Genomic DNA, 24,420 nt, shown 5'->3' on the forward strand with positions numbered 1-24,420 from the left:
GGAGTATAGTCTCTCAAGCTGGTCAACAGTCAGGTTATCGCTTTTTTTAACCAACACATCAAGTAAATTCTATAAAGAGATATTGGCAAGAATCCAGGGTGAAGTTTATAAGGAAAGTATGAATCAGATTTCCTTCAAACGCTTAAGGAAGTGTTAGGATAAAAAAATTAAGAAATGCTATTAAGATTTAAGATTACCTATCCAGCCACCCTTACCATTAATCTGCCATGGTCAACAATGACAGGAGGTACGGGATCCAATTGCTCCTCCTCTGGAACCTGTGCCAAAGCAAATTTGCGAGGTTTCTTATTTTTCAATGTACCTGAAATTTTAAAAAATCAAATATCAAAAATCAGGACACATAAGGTAACAATTAACAGCAGCATTAAATTCCAAGTGGTCCATTAATAATTTTTATTTTATTTTCAAAGTCTTAAGTGGCTCCAAGAACACAGGAGGGGAAACATCTTTATCCAACAAATAGAGAGCTGATGTTGCTTTAAATCACTACAGACAAGCTTTCTGCCAAAATAGGAAGCATCTGTTTCAATGAAAGTAGTATAGATTTACTTGACTACAGGATTAGAGCAGGGATAAATGATGAATACACTGCATACCTTCTTTATCTGATGATTCAGCTTCTTTAGTTTCAGTATCTATGCCTTGCGATTTCTTCTCGTTATTGCTGCATTGTGGTACCTCGGTGCCAGACTGTTTTAATTGTTCCTCGTCGGGACTGTCACTCAAAGCTTCGGGTTTTTCCTTTTGGGGATCGGCATTTTGTTTGGGAATGGACACGTCAGGGATGGCAGGAGGCAAAATAGCATTCGGTGATTCACATTCGCCATACCGACACCCTGGGACAGCAGCTACTTCAGAGGCCTGGCCGTTTAAATGGTCCCCCTTGAACAAGGGCTCCTCCTTGGATTCCTTTTCTACAGTCAGAGTAATCTTCTTACTTACTAACAGGGACTCGTTGGAGCTCTCTTCTGTGGATGGAATACTGTTTTCTTTCCCAACTGGCCCATTGTTCAGTGTCTGTTCTCCATGTATATCCATGATATCGCAAGACGACTCATCATTTGTCATAGAGAGATCGCCCGTTTCTTCTCCATTCTCTTCAATGAAGTCTGTACTCCCCTCAAGCTCCCCGTTCTCCAGCACCTTGCTGTCCTCCCCTTGGTTTTCATCATCTGCAAACTTGGCATCATCTTCGTCTTTCTTCAAATTATTCACTTTTCTCTTCTTAATAATGCCTTTGCCCCACTGTGAACGTCGTCTTGATTTCCTCCTTAATCGAACTGAATCATGAAGAGATAAAAGTTTCCATTAGAGATGCAAAGATTTGCTTAGTAAGCAACCGGCAAGGTATCAATAAAATCAAGTCTATTTATTTTAATATTTTACCTTGCCTGGCCCAAAGGTCATCCAAGGCAGCTAATTATGATATAAAACAACATAAAAAAACACAGTAACACTTTCTTAAAACACACGCACACAAAATCCTAATACAGATCGCCAGCCCTCTAAGGCTTATAACTCCTGTTTATGCTTATAACACTTAGTATATTTGAGTTTACAAAAAGTAAAAAAATTAAATTTTAAAAAGTTTCTGACTTTATTTATCCATTTCATAAAACAACAAAGAGTCTTATGGGCCCATAAAAAGACCAACAAATTTATTGTGACATAAATGGGAAATGCTGACAAAGATTTCTAGTGTTTATGGAGCAATATTTCAGTACCTTACCCTTCCAAATCTATCTGGATTATCTAAATACTATGCAATTAAACAGTTGCCAAGTCTCAGTATTCTGAAAGAGACTGTTTATAGGGGGCATTTATTCCAAGTACGGTGGTACCTCGGGTTAAGTACTTAATTCGTTCCGGAGGTCCGTTCTTAACCTGAAACTGTTCTTAACCTGAAGCACCACTTTAACTAATGGGGCCTCCCACTGCCGCCACGCCGCTGGAGCATGATTTCTGTTCTCATCCTGAAGCAAAGTTCTTAACCCAAGGTACTATTTCTGGGTTAGCGGAGTCTGTAACCTAAAGCGCATGTAACCTGAAGTGTATGTAACCCCAGGTACCACTGTAATGTTCTGTAGACCCTTGTTGTTCTCTCACACTAGGTATTCACTGCTCCTGAGAGAATTAAGCCTCCCTAAGGAGAAAACTAGGAGCATGTCTTATTTCTTGCAACACAATTCTGCGGGCCTTAACATAAATAGTACAATTTTTGGTCACTGTGCTTCAACAATTTAATAGAACAATGCATGTTCAAGTAATAGTTCAACAACTATCTTTGCCAGAGACAGCTACTGAATACAGCTATCAAGTAACCCATTTAAAGATGCAAAACAATGTGCTTTTGACACCATCTACTGGCAACAGCAAGGAACAATCCCATGTTTTAAAAAGTTCATTTTCAACATGTTCTATTCTCAAAATATGTGCAGGCAATGCTGCCTTTCCTGTGTAAAAACACCTCCGTGTGTGTCAAATGTGACCACAGTCTTTGATTCATTTTACAACGGTTTGCAAGGCAAACTGGCCACAGACACAAACATCCATGCACCCTCATCCCTCTTTTTACAGGGCTATATTCTAGCGCAACATGGTTATATGTCCAACAGGTCGTCTTTGGTCTAGGCTTAAGTATGGCTTTTATACCAAGGGAATCCACTGAAGAAATTTTATTATGAGAGAGAGCTTTGGTTCTCTCCAGAAGCTCCCATTTTCGGCTCTAGACCTTTGTTTTGTTTTTATTTTAAGGAATTTACACACTACCATTTTCACCCTTAAAGGTAAAGGTAAAGGGACCCCTGACCATTAGGTCCAGTTGTGGCCGACTCTGGGGTTGCAGTGCTCATCTCGCTTTATTGGCTGAGGGAGCTGGCGTACAGCTTCTGGGTCATGTGGCCAGCATGACTAAGCCGCTTCTGGCGAACCAGAGAAGCACACGGAAACGCAGTTTACCTTCCCGCCAGAGCGGTACCTATTTATCTACTTGCACCTTGACGTGCTTTCGAACTGCTAGGTTGGCAGGAGCAGGGACCGAGCAACGGGAGCTCATCCCATCGCGGGGATTCAAACCGCCGACCTTCTGATTGGCAAGTCCTAGGCTCTGTGGTTTAACCAACAGTGCCACCCGCGTCCCTATTTTCACCCTTATGTCCCATTAAATCACACAATATACAAAATTTAAAACACAGATTAAAACATCAGAGATCAGAACATGGTGCAAAAGGTCTCCTAAAATACATCCGTTTTAAGCTGATGTCTGAAACTTAGCAGGGACTTTGCCTGCCTGATTTCTAATGGGAGCTCCGTTAGAAATGCACACTCAATTGGTAGAGCATAAAACTCTTAACCACTAGGTCATGGATTCAAGGCCCATGTTGGGCAAAAGATTCCTGCACAGCAGGGGGTTGGGCTAGATGATCCTCATGGTCCCTTCCAATGACACAGTTCTATGGTTCTATGAACTGGACCCACTACACTGAATGGACAACTCCTACTGGATCTGGGGAGGGGAGGGGAGATGATGATATTAGAGAACGGGTGTCATGGGAGGCTGTGGGGGAAATCGTCAAAAGTTGCCTCCCATCCTCTTCCATTAGAGCAGTGATGGCCAAACTTGGCTGTCCATCAGTTTTGGGACTACAATTCCCATCATCCCTTACCACTGGTCCTGTTAGCTAGGGATGATGAGAGTTGTAGTCCAAAAACAGCTGGAGGGCCAAGTTTGGCCATCCTCTTGCAATAGAGGATGCCTCTGCTAGCTCAAAAGCATTCCCATAAGTGCAAGGATACCAACTGGATTCCATCCACACTAACTACCAGACCAGGACAGCATGCTTCTTTAAAAAGTATTTTTCATACTAATTCTAATATCTGAAATTGTTCAGTGAAAAACTATTTCAGTCGAACCTTCTTCCAAACCACTCTCATAAGGAATTTTAGTAAATTGACACCTAACTCAACGGATGAGTACTATTCTGGCTATCTTATAAAAACTAGCTGAAGTAGTAATAGCAATTAGGTGAACGCTTCGTTTTTTAAAAAAAATGTAATAGGAGATGTGTGCCAGATATATACTCATCTTGTTTAGAGCTATGCTTATCGCCTGGATAAAATGGTCTGAAATACTCACATGCACATTTATTTGCAGAGTTGTGCCAAACTGACATTGCATTTTTTTGCCTGTTCTGGAATGCCTCCTCAATTCTCGTTTCTGTTTTCTGTACAGTGGAACCATGAGGATTTATTTGGTCTGCTGTTACTGATAAGCCTGTGTACAGAAGATAAGCATACCTATTTTAATAATCCCAGCAGTATTAACTGCCCGAGTTATTAAAAGCAGCCTGGAATAAAGTATAACATTAAAAACTTTCGGTGATTAAATTAATTTCACCAGATACTCCCAAACATCTACATCAAGAATATTTGCTTTTCCCCCAACAACGGAATGTATGAGACCCGAAGTATGAAACCTGACAGTTCAAACTTCTCTGTTTCAAAGAAAATACTACTTAGCATTTATATAGGGCTTCCCAACTGGTGGCCTGCCGACCCCAGGGGGTCAGTGGCACCATTCACATAATAAAAACTACCATAGAGATATCAAAATTTTCTAAAGTAGAGGGTCCATGGCTTGGCTTTTGAAAAACCTGAGGTTGCCCAGTACTTAGCTAACTGAGAATCACTGCTTGAAGAGTGTTCATAGCTCATAAAAATTAACCACCTTCACACATCATGCCAAACCTTAGTTTAGTGTGACGTGTATGAGAGTAGGAATGAGCATGCCTTTGGGCTTGAACAAGGTTTCTTATTTGCCTCTTTCCCCGCATGACTGTGATGAGTTATTTTGCTTTTGCTTTTTCTTAACTGTGGTTTCACATGTCATGCAAACAATGGTTGGTTTCAAAAAACCCAACCAAAAAATTTCTGAACTCCTGGAAGCACAGCAGGTGGGTTCATGTGAATCTGAGGCTTGCTGCTGCTCATTCCTATGGAACAGCCTGAAGTCCAAACACAACCATTATATGTTGCAAGCCTTACAATCACCCTGTAGTGATTGTATTATTGGTCAGTATTATTAACCATGTCATGCAGATAGGGGGCTGTGGCGGAGGGGAAAAATAGATTGCCTCTAGGTCCATCAAGTGATTCTATGGTAAAGGTTAGATTCAAACACTTTGCTCTGAATAAATGTGGAGAAGTTTGCATTGCTAACTACTTAACTCTACAAGGTTCCTAACATACCGTATTTTTCCATCTATAAGACGCCTCCATGTATTTTGGGGGGCTCAGATTTTAAAAAATGGAGGGTGATGTATCTGTGTATAAGACGCCCCCAATTTTTGACATTATTTTTTAGGGAAAAAACCTAGTCTTATACACGGTACTCAATTCTGATTTTAAAAATCGGTGCAAAATGGTTTTACTTTCCGTATTTACTTATTGCTTTGAATTCTAATTTCTATAGAATTTACACTACACAAGACATTTTACAACACTTTTATCATTATTTTTCTTGACAACTATCTGAGGAAGATGAATACTAAAAATGTGGTTATGAGCTACTAAAAGTGGGTTAATAAAAAGTTTCTTGAACTGGCCCTAAAACTTTCAAACTGGACTTAAAGAATCTAAATCTAAATAATGTGAACCTTGAAATGCAACATTTCATCAGATTTTTTTCTGGTGATAATTGGTTTCTTAGAGACTGTGCATTTATTGATCAAGAATTCAATTGCCATTTGTGTATTGTGTATCATATATAGTCAATGTATTTTTAAAAAATTATAAGAATACCTCTCTTTTTTCTTGCTTCCTTTACTTCTTCACACATTTTATTGAACTCTGGATCAAGCTCAGCAGCAATGATAGCATGTGCAGTGTCCTTCAGAGTACAGGCTCGGTGCCTAATGATTTTATCTGGAAAATCAATGTAAATTTCATTTTTAACAATCAAAAACATCTAATTTATTTCTTTATTTATCGTCTTTGTGTAACAGGACCGCTGAAGACAATGACAGAAATAAAAGAGAAAACAATTTTTAAAACAGCTCAGAGTTAAATTAAGAGCCATAAAATAAATAATATCCATATAAGTAATCAGATGTGGAACAAATATGTTTTAATCAGCCTTCTAAGACTTAACATTAGTGCTGCTTAGCAGGCATACTGATATGTATCATGCTTGCACAACTTGCACTCTAAGCTGAATATCTTCATTATGCTACTCGACTGCCAGTGAAGAACTGTTTTCTGTAAAACTGGAAGATCAAAATACATGGTACCTTCACACCGGTGGGTCATAAGCTGTGCAGGTCTGATTTACAGTGCCCCGCAAGACGAATGCCTCGCAAGACGAAAAACCTGCTAGACGAAAGGGTTTTCCGTTTTGTAGGTGCTTCGCAAAACGAATTTCCTATGGGCTTGCTTCGCAAGACGAAAATGTCTTGCGAGTTCCTGCGGGGTTTTTTCCCTCCCCGCCCCCCTTTTTCTAAGCCGCTAAGCCGCTTATCTGCTTATCCGCTAAGCCGATAAGCCGCTAAAAGCCGCTAATAGCGCTAATCCGCTAAGCCGTCAATGGGCTTGCTTCGCAAGACGAAAAAACCGCTAGACGAAGAGACTCGCGGAATGGATTAATTTCGTCTTGCGAGGCACCACTGTATAAAGACTTCACGTGTCTATGTATGTATGTATCAGTTCTATCAGCTTTGTCTTGAAAGCTTTTTGTTTTAAAAAATCCATACTTCCAGCTTCCAGTTTGGCTAATAAACACTTTACTTTAGAATACCTGGGTTTAAATATTATGTCTGCATTCCTACACATTTAGGTTCCCAACAAAATCAATCAGATGTAGCTTTTAAATAAATACATATTGGGATCCAAATGCTTCTTTAGGCATGCCAAAGAAGTTAGGTGAGCTCATTGATTTTTTTCTTTGAACAGTAAGACTCCACTCCATAACAGAAATTGCTTGCGAAAGCACCAACAGTTTTAAAAGCAAAAACAGATGAGTGCCTTAAGACCTCCCTACACCTACCTCCTTAGAAATAGCATTACAACAGCAGCAGCTGTGTTTTAAAACCTTTAGTACAAACGAAATTTGAGATTGGCTTAACTTTGGTCTGATAATTGACTTTTATCCTACACCTAATTGCCGTACCAGCAGTATAGTGCAATGGTAGGGCAATAACAATATCACACAGGATAGAAAGCTGTTTTAGTGAAGGTAGCCAGGAAAGTTAAAGACTTTCGCTTGGTGACAGCAGTGAGGACCCAGGCGGTCATTTGGATTGTTTACTCTATTTTCTCACAGTGTAGGATGTAGCCTATGCTGCTACATTCAGTCAGTAACTAATAGTGAGTAATGTTAGCTTTGAACCAATTTATAAGACACAGCTTATACAAATAGTTGAACTGCAACTGAATACACAATTAAATGAGATGTCATGTTTAAGATTTTTTTTTTTTTTTTTAAATCCTTACCTCCAGGGTCTTTGTCAGGATTATATTCCAATGCATTGCTGCATATGAGATCTATGTCTATTAGGAAATCCTTTGCAGTTAAATAATTGTGCTTATCTATTTTGCTTATTACTGTAGACAGGTCCATCGGCTCTCTGATAACTTCAAGGTAATCTGAAACCTATAATCAAACAGTGACACAGAGTGACACAAAAGTGACACAGAGATTTATGCTAACTTTAACACACTCAGCACTATCATTTTGTTTTCGAACACAGTAAATTTCTAAACAGTTGAAACCCTGATAAGAACTAATGCTGGAACAACATTTGTTCACCCCAAGATTCATCACTCTGATTTTTACCTGGCAAGGAAAACTCCTATCAAAGCTCTTTTGTTCTGTATATGTAAGTAATTTTCATTTTTAAATATTCTGGAGAGAGTGAAAAGTGCAGGACCTTTCAAACACAATGAAGAAGGCCTTATTCACACATCTGCTTCCAAGACATACACAACTACTAGAAAGTTCCTGCAGTCAGAATCATAAGAACATTGCTGGATGCCAATGGCCTGCCTTGTCCAACTTCCTGTTCTCAAAGCGGCCAACCAGACGCCCAGGCACAAGAGCACCTTTCCCCTCTTGCCATTTTCAGCAACTGGTATTCAGAAGCATTACTGCATCCATCATCGTGGCAGTGGCCCCAGACAGTCGCATCTAATCCTCTTTTTAAGCCGTCCAAGTTGTTGGCTGCTCGCTGCCTCCTCTGGAAGTGAGTTCCACGGTTCAACTAGGCACTGCATGAAGAAGTACCGTATTTTTCGCTCTATAAGATGCAGCAGACCACAAGACGCACCTAGTTTTTGGAGGAGGAAAACAAGAAAAAAAATATTCTGAATCTCAGAAGCCAGAACAGCAAGAGGGATCGCTGCACAGTGAAAGCAGCAATCCCTCTTGCTGTTCTGGCTTCTGGGATAGCTGCACAGCCTGCATTCGCTCCCTAAGATGCACACACATTTCCCTGTACTTTTTAGGAGGGAAAAAGTGAGTCTTATAGAGCAAAAAATATGGTACTTTTTAAAAAATCTGTCCTGAATCTTGCCACTGCTCAGCTTAAATGGATGTCCGTGAGTTCTAGTGTTACGAGAGAGGGATAAAAACTTTTCTCCATCCACTTTCTTCATGCTAGGAATAAATTATGTATGCTTCTATCATGACTTACTTGCCTTTACTCTAAACCAGGCTTCCTCAACCTCGGCCCTCCAGATGTTTTGAGACTACATTTCCCATCATCCCTGACCACTGGTCCTGCTAGCTAGGGATGAAGAAGAAGAGGAGGAGGAGGAGGAGGAGGAGGAGGAGGAGTTTGGATTTGATATCCCGCCTTTCACTCCCCTTCAGGAGTCTCAAAGCGGCTAACAATCTCCTTTCCCTTCCTCCCCCACAACAAACACTCTGTGAAGTGAGTGGGGCTGAGAGACTTCAAAGAAGTGTGACTGGCCCAAGGTCACCCAGCAGCTGCATGTGGAGGAGCGGGGACGCGAACCCGGTTCCCCAGATTACTCTTAACCACTACAGCACACTGGCTCATGGGAGTTGTAGGCCAAAAACATCTGGAGGGTGAGGAAGCCCGCTCTAAACCAAAAAAGCTCGAATGCTGTGACCTTTTGTCATAGGGGAGTTGCCCCATCCCATGAAAAGAAGAGCCCAATATAGATTTTACATTTGATGGGCATTTAATATTTGAGGAAGAGGGGAGATGAAACAGATTCAAAGCCCAAAATTGCTTGGAGGTCCAATTGCCTAAAAATAGCTACCCAGGCATCAGAGGCCCTTCTACAGGTGCCCCTATCAAATAGGGCACAGTATGTAATCCTTACCTGAGAGGAGGCCTTTACAGCAGGTGAACCGCAATCATGGAATAAAATAATTTTTTAAAATGCTGTAGTTCTTTGGCATACCTCTGGAGCTCCATGCAGTCAAAGGAATGAGCTCCCACCACTGGGGAAAAGGGCTGAGGTTTGTCCCTGCAGTTGCACTGAGGTCTGGACAAAGTTCTGAAGCATCAGTACTGTTCCATTACTTCTGAATGCCCATATCAAAGCCTGTGCAATGTGGGAAACAAGACCCTGCCTGTCTCTCACTTTAGGCTGGGACAGGCGCCACAAATGTGCACCCTGGAATAAAAACTACAATCATGCTGCAAAGTGCATTTGTGAATCTCTGGATAACTTTTAAAATGTCCCTGAGCAATTCTACTGGTCCCTTCCTCCCTGTCTGAAAGTCCTCCTCCGAGCACAGCTTTTTGTCTTTTCTTGGACCAGCTTCATGCCCATGAATCAACTATTTTCTATTTTTTACATTTTCAAATAAATCAGTAAACTGGTCAGTTTACATTTTTAGACAGGACTGACTTGCAATAGCGCTCATGTAATGTTAAAAATGTATTGTAGAAAATACCGCTTAAGTACAAGAAATAAATTGGTTACATATACAGAATTTTAAAAATCTTATGGCTAAAGTGATGACCAGGTCTTGATTTGAGCTAGGGCTCAACACAGGAATCTATTTTGAACCTTGGAACATTTCAGGTAGTATTCGAAAACAGCAAATGCACAGAAAGACCAATATTCAACTGTGGTGTGTCGTCCTGTCCCCGCCGCCGCCCCTTACACAAATAGGACTTGACCCTTTTTTCCCTCTCCCCTGTAGTCTCCTGCATGCATTCAGAATCTGTTGTGGAGAGTTAGGGAACCCTCCAAAACAAAAGATAGGGCCAAGGAGCTTTGATTTTGAAAAGAGGGAGCGTAAGTTCTATCATCATGCCTGCTGGCACAACATTAGATCTCACTCAATAAATTTATATCAATATTCACTGCTCTTAGTCTAGATTGGGGGCTGTGTTTTCATATTAAACAGTATAGCTGCCGCTGTAGACTGAGCTGATACCACTCAGAAACCTAACCAGTGGTCCAATTACAAATTTGCAAAATGGAGCCAGTAATTTACTCTTCCACAGCACTTTTTTGACTAGGGATGGGCCACCATTCTTTTTAACGGCCACATTCCCTTGGTAATCTGTCATGGTCTCATAACAACTGCGGATGGGGCCACTCCCATGTATTTCTATCCCCTCTTTCCAGGCTCTCTTCTTTCCACCCAGTGAGCTACTGGAGGAGGAAATTGCAGAATGAACAAAAAGCAAGCATTTCCTTCCAAACAGTCTGAACTGATCGCACGCAGACCATCTGATAGAGCGAACCTTTGATAGAGCTATTCCTTGAACTATCAAGCCCCCAATTGCTAGCACAATGCAAATTACATTTTTATAAGCACATCACCACAAATGGCTATTTCTTAAGTTATCTGTGCAAAATTGAGCTTTGAAGTTGACCGAAAATCGGACAGAATGTCACAAATTTGCTTGTAAACATGAACTAAAAGTGATTTTCTAGTAAACAAGATTACTTGTTTATGCAGCTTTGCCATTCACTGCTTAATTTTATACAGAACATTAAACTTTTTTTTTTACTCTAAAGGCAAAGCTCAGAAAATTTAACAGTGACTCAAACTTAAGTCGCCAAATTCAGTCTTATTTTTTTTATAAAACTATATTTGTAGTTGACTACAAGTTGTCAGATCAAATGGTGTCATTACAGATTTATAAATTTTCAATTTTCACTTTGGCCAGAAACAGGCAAGGGGAGAGAGATGATAGTTTAATTTGTGAAATATTCTGGCAGAGGCATTACAATTCAATAAATTTCTTTCAACATCCCCATTGGCTATGTGGTGTTACTCCAGATAAAACAGTTTACATCTGCTTCCTATGAACAAATAATTTTTTGCTACAGAATGGAAGCAGCTCGAACAATACAGTATTCTATAGGTTAGCATTCTTGCCGAAATAAGTTAGCAGTGGCTTCAAATGTTAAAATTAAGCCACAATTGCTGTAAATATGCAAAGCAGGTTAGATCAGGGATATCTGCAATAATAACTAATATATGTATTCTTAATTAATCACTAATAAGGTCAACTTCATTGTTTGCACGTTACTGAAACAAGACCTCTTCAATATCCACCGGTTTGCTGAAGATGTTAAAGCGCTTGTCTGTGGCCAATCTCTTGGTAACATCCCGGAGAAACAATCGCAGTTCTCTCAGTGTGTTTTCTTCCTGGTCCTCCATTCGCTGCTTTTCTGCCTCTGACAGCTGGCGAGTAGAAAATGGTAGTGCAAGAGGAAGCACCTCCATATCAGAAAGAGCTTTAAAAATAAGAATAATCAAAAAGTCAGGCAAAATAGGCTTTTCAGATTACATCCTTGGAAAATTTCACACGACACAGTGAATTTCCTACTTTTTACCCTTATCAGACTTGATAATGCCAAGAACTCTGCACTCCTTATCTCAGCTCTGCACACCAAACTGAAGTAACCGTATTGTGGGGACTTTACAATTACTGCGAACAATGACAGCCTGCTCAGCACCAGACATCTTTCCCTCAATAAGAGGGGTTGACAAGAGACAGGGTGGCAGGAATCTCAAGATCCTGCATGGCCTTCTATCACAGCTATCAGAAAGTTAGAGCCAGAGGTATTTTTTACTCCTTCAGTCTATAGGAAAGCACAACTAATGCCTGCCAAGTTGTAAGTCAACTCCACCGAAAGATGGGTTTCCTTTCAGTGCCAAGGAAAATGTTCCAAATCCCAAACCCCAATTAATCTGAAGCCACTACAAAAACTGTCTGCCTTTCCCCCTTAAGATTTACATACAGGCAAGCTTCTAGGAGGTTCTATAAGCAGGCTATGGGGGTAGGAGTAAAAAAGTTTCTAGTGCAGGAAAATCCAAGACCACACTGGCAGAATCTAGTGATTGGGTGCTGTTTTGGGCAGCTCTCTAAATTTCTGCTCAGTTCAGGCTTCCTTCTTTCTCTCAAAGCTGCTATCCGTTTCAAAGTCTTTACTGCTTTGAATATGGCTATCCCACAACTCTCAACAATTTTACAGTCCGTTTAGATATGAAGACTGTTATAAAAATATATAAATGGGTGCTCGTTGGCATGCTGAGATGCTATTCTGGCAGCCTATTCAGCCCATTTATTGTCTTTAATTCTAACACGTTCAAGAAACCAACCAGCCTCCAGAATGTATGTTGAGGTAATAGCTGAGAAAAAAAAATGGAGCTGAGGGAGTGCGGTGGAACTGGCCTGCTCAAGCAATTCTGTTAATTGTGGTTACTCTTCCTGCACCTTTCCCAGCTCTACAATACCATTTTGGAGCTGGGATGATTAGAACTGCATAGCGTTACACATATCGGAAAAGGCTAAGGTATGCGACCATTTAGCCATGGGGTTTGTTTTTGGTTTAGTGTTACAAATATGGCTGTACTCTATACTAATTACAACACCAGAATTTTTATTGTCTATGTCTTCTGTAATAATTCCTACTGTGGCATTCCTTTTTCACAGCTGCCACACGCTGAAGACATGCTTTCCACAGCTATCCAACACAATTCCCAAGAGTTCCTGGTGTCACTGCAAGGTCAAGACCCTATCAGTGTACATGAGAAGTTAAGATTTTATTTTCTCAAATGTGCATCACTTGACATTTATTTACATTGGGCTTCATCTGCCTGTTTGTTGCCCATTTCATTCAATTTGTTACTTTGCTTTTAGAGCTCTTCACAATCTTGGATTTTCACCAACCTGAATACTTTGGTGTCATATGCAAACTTAGCCACTTCTCTGCCCATCCTTAATTCCACATCATTCAATGAACATGTAACACCATGGTGTGGATGCAGATATTAATCCTATGCACCATCACCACCAACGACTGCTATTTCTAATCTTATTTCAAAATGAACACAAGCAGGGCTGCTTTCAGGTGGAAAATTACATACATTTTGGACTTTACAGAGAATTAACTTACCAATTTGTTTCCTTCTTGGAGGAGGCATAGATGCTTGATTGAGGACAAGCTCTTGGAAAAATTTGCGCCTGTCTTCTTCACTAGGTCTCTGAATATAAAAAACCTCTTCATACTGGATTTTAAAGATACATTTCACCTACATAAAATCAATGAGAATTAGGCAGCTGAAAATCTCCTCGAGCTACTTAATCGAACAAAACAAGCAAATTTTACTACACCACCCCCTCCCACTACGTAAAATAGACAAAATGACCCTCATAATTTTACTGCCTGAAAACGGGGTAGCTAAATTGCACGTGCCAATTTGGTTTGGTCCTAGCAAAAGCTAGTAATTGGTTACATCCTCAGCAGGGAAGAAAAACACACACTAGGGTAAAAAACAGCATTGTTTCAATAGCATTTAACAAAAACAGCTAGTCTGACAATCACAGGGGGGGGGGGCTTGAGCCTAGCGGACCAAATAAGGCAGTGTCAGGGCAAGAAAAGAACATTGGACAGAAGCTCCAAATTAGAACGGGAAACATTTGCTTTCTTGTTTTAGGGTATTTTTCTAACATGTCGTCGTCAGCGGTACCACCACCTAGACAAAATTAATTTTGCAATGCCAGCTTCCAAAGTTTGATTTACGTTAGTAAGCAACATTATCCCAATCTAACGATACATACAACCAGCCCCCCATTCTTGCCACAGTACAAGTGGTTTGTTAAACACCCTCAGGAATAAAAAGATACCGTATTTTTTTGCTCTATAAGACTCACTTTTTCCCTCCTAAAAAGTAAGGGGAAATGTGTGTGCGTCTTATGGAGCGAATGCAGGCTGTGCAGTTATTCCAGAAGCCAGAACAGCAAGAGGGATTGCTGCTTTCACTGTGCAGCGATCCCTCTTGCTGTTCTGGCTTCTGAGATTCAGAATTTTTTTTCTCTTGTTTTCCTCCTCCAAAAACCAGGTGTGTCTTGTGGTCTGGTGCGTCTTATAGAGCGAAAAATACGGTACTTCAGCATTGGGGTAGAAGTTTCCCTCCAAGTGGACATCCCTACATGCACATTTCAAGCCCCTCTCTGATTCAGGTTCACTTTTCCCTACAATGATTCCACTTCTCAAGTAATCACGCCATGCTCACCTCTTCTGGCAATTCACTATACATGGTTTCAGAGGTAGAGAGTAGAAATATAGGTGAGAATGATGGTATGTCTTGCAGCAAAGTTAGAAAAGTAGCTCTCACAGTTTCACTGACAGCTTCCCACCAATCACCAATATGAGGCATGTAAACAATACTCGGTAGTGTTCTTCTTGCTTCACGAAAGATCTAATTTAAGAGGATACCAATGTTAAAATGATATTAAGAAAATAGTTTTTAAAAAACTATTTGTATTTTATGCACACAAACATTTAAGAATGTAGTTTTTTCAACTGTATCTTTCTTAAAGGTTAGATTTAAATAGCTATTTTCCATATGCATTCACGTTAAGACTCCAAATTATCTCGGTCTTGTCTTAGTAAAACTTCAAAGCATTGTTCTAATCATCTATCATCACAAAAATCACTAACTTGCATAAGAACATTAAACAGCACTTTTTTTATTGCTTCTTCCGATTATTATTATTTTTTACTGGTATAATATTCTCAAACATTGCTTTCTCTCAATTTTGAAATGCCACCGCTTAACTAAACTGAAATTAATGGTCGCTCTGCATCTTGCCAATAACTTCAGACATAGCATGGCGGCATGTTTCAAAATCGTCTCCATAACATACCATTCTGTGTTTTTCCTATACTTTAAATGGATATGAGATAGCAGGGTTGTGATTATAGATGACAGTTAACAATGAAGTCTTTGGACTTAACAATTGTCAATTCCCTCCCCAATAATATTAAATATTCCATGTACAGCCATGGCTTTGGCTCAGAGAATGCTATGACAGAGCTTACATGTGCAGCCTAAAAACAAAGAACATTTAGAAAAGCTGAAGGTTTTCAGAAGTGTTTTTATAGAAGATATTGTTGGTTTCTGCAAAGCTGAGATTTAATCCAACCTCAACAGGTAAGTTAAAAGAGAACCCAGCGGCCTAGGAATAGCGAACTGACAGCCCTCCCCACTCAACCCACAGAATTCTCCCTCCCAAGTTTTAGGACTGAAAATGCCTCTTGTTGGTGCCAAAGCTAAAATGCTTTTTACAAGTCTGTAAAAAGAAGGGTGGATGGTTGAACCAAGAAGAAAGGCAGCCCTGAAGCTTTAAAAGTTTCTCACCCTGCAAGTGACGTAGCAATCTCACCATTCAAGATAAACTGACAGCAATCTTAAACATTTTTAACAAATTCCACCAAGCTCAGTCTCTTTCTGACAGTTGGTGACCAGAAATGCTGTCTCAGACCAGAGAAGAAGCATGCATAGCTCTGGCAGTGACGCTTCTTGCTTCGGCAGAAGTGTACTGTGGCACCTTAAGAGTTCATTGCCGTTTAATTCTGTGGACTTGGGTAGAAAGGGAGATGGGTACAGGATTCCCTTTTAGTTGTCTGACACAGCTTTAACTGAGGCTTCTGCTTCACACAGAAACCCCTATCTGTGTCTCTAGGAACACTTAAAATTTCCCATCCACATGGTATGTTTGCAAAGAGGGATTCCTTATTGACATTTATTTCACTGAAAGTTGATGGGAAACTTTCTGCGTGCGAAATGTTGCACAAAAGGTCAAAAGGGATATAAAGGCAGACTAACCTGCGCACATGATTCTTCAGGTGTTTTGGCACTGACTGAATAAAGTGCTGGCAGATCTAATCTGTGCACAGCAATTTTTTCGAGCGAGTGCAAAAGTGCTGGAGCAAGGTGCGAAGTCTGACCTGAATCCCTCTCTCCAGAAAGCAGTAATCTTGGCCGGTAGGAGGTGGGCTGATGGTAAGCTGACCTGAAACAAAATTTAACATTTTAATTTATTTTTTTAGACCGGATCCGTTTTTACCATATATTTTTATATTTGCCATACACTGAGTACTGTTAAGTGCTTCCTAGTGAGCAAGTTGAATGAATTATAGCAACACACCTGCAATTAGCATGCCAGACACTCTAGCAGGGAGTTAAGTCAGCTTAGCAGAGGGGGTTTATCAGGTGTAGGGAAATGGGTGGTGGCCGGGGGGTGGGGGAGCGGGATGGCAAGAGAAGCAAGCATAAACGAAGAATCTTTATTGGCTGATTCTATAAATCTCTCTAGAAGAAAGGTTTAGGGTAAGAATACAGCAGACCAAACCAAAGACTATACCAGAGTAGTACCATAAATCACAAATTTATGCAGGCACTACAAGCAGCTATTCCTGTGTAAGTCTTGATGATAAAGTTATCAGAAAATCTACTCACATTGTAAAATGAAGGTAAGGTTTGTGTACAGCAGCTGATAAATGTTTCTTTGGTGATCCCGACTGGCAACTTGTCTCAAATATTGATGAAGCATGCTCATCTTCACTATCGTCCAAAATTAGACTAGTTGCATCTGTTCAATGAAAATTAAAGGCCGATTAATACGTTAGCTGACACCTCCCTCAAACGTCATGAAACAGGTGCTTAAAATATATTTTGGCCAAGATAAAAGGAAGCTGTAATTAAAAGGGAGGAAATGAAACCTTTTGCAAGAATACACTTAATATAATGCCCCACAGTCTTCATCAAAACATTACTTTACAACTGTTCTTGTTTTGTTTTCTAATCTGATACAAGACTGATTGGAGTGAAAAGATGAAAATACCTTCTCTTTTGTCAGCCTGGCTGAACTCGGCATGAGGAAACACTTTATGTAAAATTGCCAGAATGTCATTGAAGGTTCTTTCCAAAAGTGGCCTTATGATGGGAGATAGTGCATGCCCTGAAGACATTACAGCACGTTGAGAGGCAGGCACAATATTCTGCATTGCATGGTAAAAATCTTGTGCGCTGAGAACTATTGAAGAGACGTCTAGCTGCAGTTTCTGGCTACTGACGTAGATCTGAGGATAGCGTCGTCGCAGGGCAATCAAGGCAGCCTCAGTGCAAAGTGCTTTTATGTCGGCTCCACAATACCCTAGGGCACAGGAAAGAAGAAAGAAAACATACAAAGGTTCCATAAAGCAGCACCAATGTTTTGCATATGTCAAGCACCCGCCTGAAGCCGAAAGCAGCCAGCAGCATTCTGTCAGATTCATTCACAGTGCATTTAGTAATATGTGCAGCTTTAATATAAATCAAACCACCTGCTGGCAACTGAAGAAGCAAATGTTAAAACTCTCTCTTAAGAATAACCAAGCCTCTGAAAAAAATTCATTGCAGAAGAACCTATGAGACAAAGGCAAGTGTAAATACATTACTGTTCGGCATTACCCGAGTGGTATATGGACCTCAGGCATGCAGGAACACTATGTAAGCAAATATCCAATCTCAGGAGGATTGGAACTAAGAAATAAAGCCTTCGTTGAGGTAGAAAAAGTCAAGTCCTCGTGAAAAGACAGGAAGCACTTGCTGCATCTGCTGAAGACTCACTAGAAACAATGTTGGGTCTGGCTTTCAGGGAAGAAACCTTCCATGCATTGAGGAATTCCTGCTCTCTCCTTCGATGGAAAGTAAACTGACCATCATGATTAAGGAGACTTGGAAACAATCTCTGTGCTGGTATCCAGGTTTTCCACATCATTCTTTGAACAGCCAAAACTACTGTGATCCTGCCTTATAGACAGCTGTGCTATTCAGGACATTTCTACAAGATTCAGTACAGAATGCTCTATATTATGAGTGGTCACTCTGTGTATTTGCTAAACTTAGCTCCTAATGAAATCAGTGTAGCTTTACTTAGTCAATATTAATGTCAGTGGCATGTAAGTGCTACTAACATACTCTGGATATGACTGTAAGTTTTGTTCTTGCAAAGTGTTGGCTGCCTGTGAAAACGTTTAGCTGATGTGTCTAAAGTTACACAGTAAATTGTTAGGGAAATTTGGTGCAGCTGAAGAAGGGACATGGGTGATTCAGTTAGCGCAACCCTCCCTCTCTTCTTTCCCCAAGAAAATTGGCCACCCTGCTCTACAGCAGTCAGAAAGTGTATTCAAAATTATTTGCTCATACAAATATAACAGATACATAAGCATAATTTCTAAAGTACCAAGAAAAATTATTTTGTCTGAAACATACATTTAATGGGGGGGGGGGAGGGAGAGAACAGCTCACTTCCTATGGCAAGCAATCCCTGCCATGTTAAGCATTTACAACTGCTTACCAAGAGGTTCCTGTCCTCATATTTACAGTCTCCATGCCTCCACCATGATACTGACGTTGCCTTTGTTAAGCACTTTTTAAATGCATTGCTGTGTTAGCGATAGCTAACAATCAGTAAGAGTTTTTAGCAGCATCTCTGTTCCGTGAAAAGTAGCTCAACAGCAATGCAGTATGACCCCCCCCCAAGCTCCTAAACACCCCAATTTTTTTGCATTCCCAGGAACTCACCAAAACTATTTATTGAGTACCTAGTGGAATACACTTAATGCTAATCTCATAATTTACCGTAACAAGGACAGGCACAAGACTGGAAGCTTCTGCTTTTGATTAGCTGCTCCTACTTAGAAGCTTCTTGGTAAAAGAAAGACACTGTGGCTGCTGTTGTCCATTGTCACACAGAGTAGATATAGCCTCTTACAACAGCATTATTCTGTGACTGAACGTGCTATCTAGGCTAGCCAGAGCCAATGAGAAGATGTGTTGCCTATTGTCTCTGAGCAAGGCATTATCTGGTTTGCCTCCTGAAAACATGAACTGTTCCTTACCTAAAACACAATCTACCGTATTTTTTGCTCTATAAGACTCACTTTTTCCCTCCTAAAAAATAAGGGGAAATGTGTGTGCGTCTTATGGAGCGAATGCAGGCTGCGCAGCTATCACAGAAGCCAGAACAGCAAAAGGGATTGCTGCTTTCACTGCACAGCAATCCCTCTTGCTGTTCTGGCTTCTGAGATTCAGAATAATTTTTTTTCTTGTTTTCCTCCTCCAAAAACTAGGTGCATCTTATGGTCTGGTGCGTCTTATAGAGTGAAAAATACGGTACATTAAAATGCCCATTCTGCTTTTTTACACAGGTTGTTCCGGGGGGGGGGGGGGTGTGAGGGGAGAGCTACTTACTACTTAAAAGGAACATCACTGGAGTAAATCAACTTAGGGCCTGTGCACAAACTTAAGTTTGGAGCTTTAATTTGTTTCTTTTCTATATTAAAACATTGACAGTTCTCCTAGTTCCCTAAGGAAAATATACTGGCTTATCTTGGAAAAGATTGCAGTTAATTATTCCACCATTACTGTTTGTAGCTGCATCACCCTAGATGTATTATGATCTAGAGCGTACAGAAATAGATTCCCTATGCAATTTGCTTCAAACATATTACAACCAAAAAAAAAAAAAAAAAAATCAGCTCAGCTTACTGGAGTACAAGGTCACCACTGCTAGTAGGAGACTTCAGCTAATTAAAAATATTCTTAAAAGGTGTTCATAAAGTGACAGAGAACAGTTTCAATTTAACAAACAAACAAAAAAACACCCCTGTGTGATAGTTTGAGGTCTTAATTTGAATTATGTCTGACAATTCTTAGACAGGCACGTTTTGGACGCCTTAAGCTATTATGGGATATTGGGCTTGGTGTACCCATTGCAAACATGGCCCAATCAACTGCTTTCTAAATAATCATATAGGCTACAATAGAGAAAGTTGGATCTCATTACTCTTATGAGTTATTGAGAATAATCTCACATTGGAAGACAAATTTTACATATTTTAAACTAGAAGAGTAGTCATATATGGTTATGGGGGAGAGATCTGATAAGATAAGGAAGTAAAACAGTGAGAGAAGTTGGACAAAACAGGTTAAGAATAGGGACATTGTTTTAGATCTCTAGTGACCAATTATTTCAATGGGGAAGTGCAAGGTTCAAAGGCTGGTTGTGAGTATTCATTGGGATATGAATATGTGAGAGTATTCATTGGGATATATATATCTCACATCAATCAGAAATATAGGTAATCTAGAACACTGGTCTTCAGGACCCACTTGTGGGCTGCAGCCTGATGCAAAGTATGTCACAACAGGAGTACTACCACCTTGCAAATATAAGGTAAGATTAAGAAATGGGTCCCCAAAGGCATGTTTGTGCTAAAAGTGGATTCTGGGTCTGAAAAAGTGGAAGATAGCTGCTGTAAAAGAATCATTACATGGAGCCTGAACATGGAGCCTAAATGGTACCCTGATCATGTGTAGAAATTTATTGACAAAGAGCATATCATGCAATGTGGAAATTTTCAAAGATGACTTTGGGTGGGGGGACGGACAGAAGGCAAATAGAAATATAGAAGACATCTGCACAGAGAATGGTATGTAATGTACTATAGAAAGAAATATTTTAAAACATTAAAAGTGGAATCAGTTTTGCACAGTGCATAAAGACAACAGTGCAAAAGGGCCACTGGAACACCCAAACCTTGTGCCAATTAAATCTATTTCCAACGATTTGGTTATGACCAAATTGCTAAGTGGCCCAGTTCAGATGTCTTATTTCAAACCTCCAAATCATAGTTTAGTAAACTGAACAGTGAACACGCTCTGGACATTACATTCTACATTCCCTGCCCTCACCATGACAATTTCCTCATTCACTTCCTGATTTCTTACACGAAGATTTCTGCTAAGAAATCCAAAAACAAGCAAACCTCTAAACCATGGTTTGAAACAATAGTTTTGTGGGTTATGAGAACATGGTTTTCAGGCAATTGTGGTTAGCACATATGACATAATTAGCCTAATTCAGGCATCACAGAAAGGGTATAGTGGGGTGGGGGAGATTATCATACAAAAGCACCAGATGAAAAAGCTAATAATAGGAGCACTTGTAAGATCATGACATGTTTCAAGTCATCCAACTCATCCAGCTTTGGAGGATGAACTGAATATTACTTCACTTTGGTGCTTATTAAGAATAGCACTGAATGCTTTCACTCTGAAAAAGTTGCCTAAAGTGGAACAGAATAGAAGCTGAGACATCTTGACTCAATAAAGAATCTTAAAAATCTTAAAGGAGGAACAGAGAATGACAGCCAAGCTATATGAGAAGAATAAAGGCCGCCTAGGCAGTTATATTTATGGAGTGGTTAGTATGTCTTTGGTGGCAAGTACACATAAAAACACAAAAAGAATCTTCTCTTCTTCTTTGGCAATCACTCGTAGCCGAGTAAGATTGTCTTCCATAAACACGGGTTTAACAATGAGTCCGTGAGTGACTATGGAGGCCAATTCTGGATGCACATGTCCTTCCACAGTGGGGACATTGGTTTCCGGGCAGGAGTTTATCACAGTGTGGATTTGCCAAGCGTGCCTTCCTCTTAGCACATTTCTCTCTTGCATCCTGAGTTTGAGTGTCTTCAAAGCCCATGACACCTTTGGTAAAGGCTGTTCTCCAACTGGAGCACTCGCAGGCCAGTGTTTCCCAGTTGTCAGTGTTTATACTACATTTTTAAAGATTTGTCTTGAGACAGTCTTTAAACCTCTTTTGTTGACCACCAGCATTACGCTTTCCATTTTAAAGTTTGGAATAGAGTAGTTGCTTTGGAAGATGATCATCAGGCATCCACACAACATGACCAGTCCAACGAAGTTGATGTTGAAGAATCTTTGCTTCTTCCAGTACACTGATATTAGTTTGCCTATCTTCCCAAATGATGTGTAAAAAAAATTTGGAGACACCATTGATGGAATCTTTCGAGGAGTTGGAGATGGCATTTATAAGTGGTCCATGTCTCAGTACATGTTGGCAGTACAATAGCTTTGTAAACAAGCATTTTGGTTTCCCTGAGAATGTCCTGGTCCTCAAACACGCTGCACTTCAATCAGGACAAAGCCGCACTCGCAGAGTTTAGGCGATGCTGGATTTCAGCATTAATGTTGGCCATTGTGGAAAGATAACTGCCTAGGTAGGAGAAGTGATTGACATTTTCCAACGTTACACCATTGAGTTGGAATGCCAGGTGAGAAAGCACCTTTTCAAAAGTAATTCACATCTTCAAGTGGGATATAAGAGTAGTATGTAAAATTACAAACACCCCAAACAAATAAAATCCAAATATCAGAATTCCATAATGATCAGCTTTGTATGCTACTTAGTTCCATTTTCATTTACGACCTACTGGAGGGAAGGAGGGCTGCATTGATGAAGTTGAGAGCTAACATAAGATTCAAGGGTTAGATCATAGCAGCTTCTAGGACCTATTGCGTGCCACACCACACCGAAATATAGAGGAGCATAATGGCATTACACAGGATGAAGCAGATGTTCTCAGAAACTAGAATAACTGAAGTAAACTGAAGCTATGCGTTAAAAAGAATTGACAACATTGTTATCAAGTGGAAGGTGGGAGGGGGGATGAGATTTTAATTCAACACATGAACATGCACTAAAAAACAAGCCTATCGAGGCAAAAATATTTACGTCTAGCTTTGGTACCAAATTAAGAAAGATCAATTCCAACATAAGCTATTGCACACTGGAGCAACCAGACTGATTATCTATATTTTAATCTATTTTAAGTGCAAAAGTGTTTATTGATTGCTTAGTTCGAAAAAAGGCACAGATGATATTCACATGCAGTGAATACGCCTGAATGATACCACAAACAGATTAGAGGAACATTTCAGTTGAAGATATCTGTACTATGAAAATTAATGTCTATAAATTAATTATTAAATAAAATTTAGAGGTAACTTGAGTGATTTCTATTTGAAGTGTAAAATTCTGGAATAATTTCTTGAGAACCGTTGGGCAAGTAATAAATCCTGCTTTCAAAAGAGCTGGGTACAGAAATTGAAACATAATTTACAAATTTATTCTAAAGGCTTGTTTGTGACCAAATCCATGCAGGAACATTTTTTCCTCGTGCCAAACTGATTAAAAACCCACAGTGTTACTGCAGCTTTCATTAAAATGTATGGCTTGATTGACTTGCATGAGCCATTTTAGAGCTATGCCCTCTGAAGAACCCGTTTTGACAGTGGCTTAGCAGGGCTAGAATTATGCTGGGTTAATTTGCTGAAAGACACTGATAGGTCCAGGGCTTGATAATGTATTTTGATCCCTTCCAGTCTGATCCCTATCTCAAATACTTTGATTGGTCTTCTCTTCAGACAGATTGCCACTTGATTACTTCTGCTTTATTTTGACAGAATTGGCTTTTTAAAATGATTTCACACAAATTTGCATTTATTTTTCTTGAAACTGGATTATTTTTCTTAAATGTCCCACATAAAAATTCTGAAGTGCAAGAAAAACAAAAAAACAAAACCCAAATCAAACTTATAACCAAAGTATGTTAGCCTCAAGAAACCAGCCCTGATGACTACAGAACCTGGAATTCAAAATCTCTAAACAAATCTAAGCATTAAGATGTCTAAGCCTAATGCTAGTGAATGCTCCCAATCCATGACTGCTGAGCAAAATTGTTTTCAGTTAATTCAGTCATCATTTTCTTCTTTATGCTATCCAAGTTGGGAGAGTTCTGTCTTTAAGATAACCCACAAGGGGTGAACAGCAAAGTGTTTAGCAACTGCATCAAATTAAGGGCTAAGCAAACATGTGTTTAAATGGTCCCAATGAATTTTCAAAATGCTGAATAAATAGGCTACACATTCCAAGCCCTTTTGAGAAAAAATTGAGACAACCTCTTTGCAAATGATAGGAACTAGATTTCTTGTCTAACTTGATCTTCCACCACAGCTTTCAAGTTTCACATCTAACAATTGCACTGCAACTGCAGGATTTAAAATATAAATCTAATTTCAGAGGAAAAAGCAGAGCATAAGCTCTGGGATATTTTTCCCGTTTAATTAAACAGATTTCCCCTTCAAATCCAATTGGTTACACCGCAGTAAAGGGCACGTTTTCTTATAAGATATCCAAGCCATGTCGTTGCAATCTTAATATTTTTTCAAATAGAAATATGGTCACAACATGAAGGGACCAAAAT

General features: G+C 39.8%; 1 protein-coding gene across 1 annotated transcript in view; it reads right to left on the reverse strand.

Annotated features, from left to right (window-relative positions):
- Window positions 1-6: 6 nt before the first annotated feature.
- Window positions 7-24,420, reverse strand: part of ATAD2B (ATPase family AAA domain containing 2B) — a gene marked incomplete at its 3' end in the record, with an annotated part of 53,045 nt that continues 28,631 nt past the window's right edge. The window contains exons 16-27 of the mRNA XM_081856785.1: window positions 17,148-17,459; window positions 16,763-16,895; window positions 16,130-16,316; window positions 14,534-14,719; window positions 13,414-13,549; window positions 11,552-11,748; window positions 7,507-7,666; window positions 5,821-5,943; window positions 4,157-4,294; window positions 618-1,301; window positions 216-322; window positions 7-69 (exon numbers count right to left, since the gene is read on the reverse strand). Of these exons, the coding sequence (XP_081712911.1) occupies window positions 7-69; window positions 216-322; window positions 618-1,301; window positions 4,157-4,294; window positions 5,821-5,943; window positions 7,507-7,666; window positions 11,552-11,748; window positions 13,414-13,549; window positions 14,534-14,719; window positions 16,130-16,316; window positions 16,763-16,895; window positions 17,148-17,459 (2,426 nt within the window). The remainder of the gene's footprint in view (window positions 70-215; window positions 323-617; window positions 1,302-4,156; window positions 4,295-5,820; window positions 5,944-7,506; window positions 7,667-11,551; window positions 11,749-13,413; window positions 13,550-14,533; window positions 14,720-16,129; window positions 16,317-16,762; window positions 16,896-17,147; window positions 17,460-24,420) is intronic.

Source organism: Podarcis erhardii, assembly GCF_964252035.2.
Source record: "Podarcis erhardii genome assembly, chromosome: 3".
NCBI lineage: Eukaryota > Metazoa > Chordata > Lepidosauria > Squamata > Lacertidae > Podarcis > Podarcis erhardii.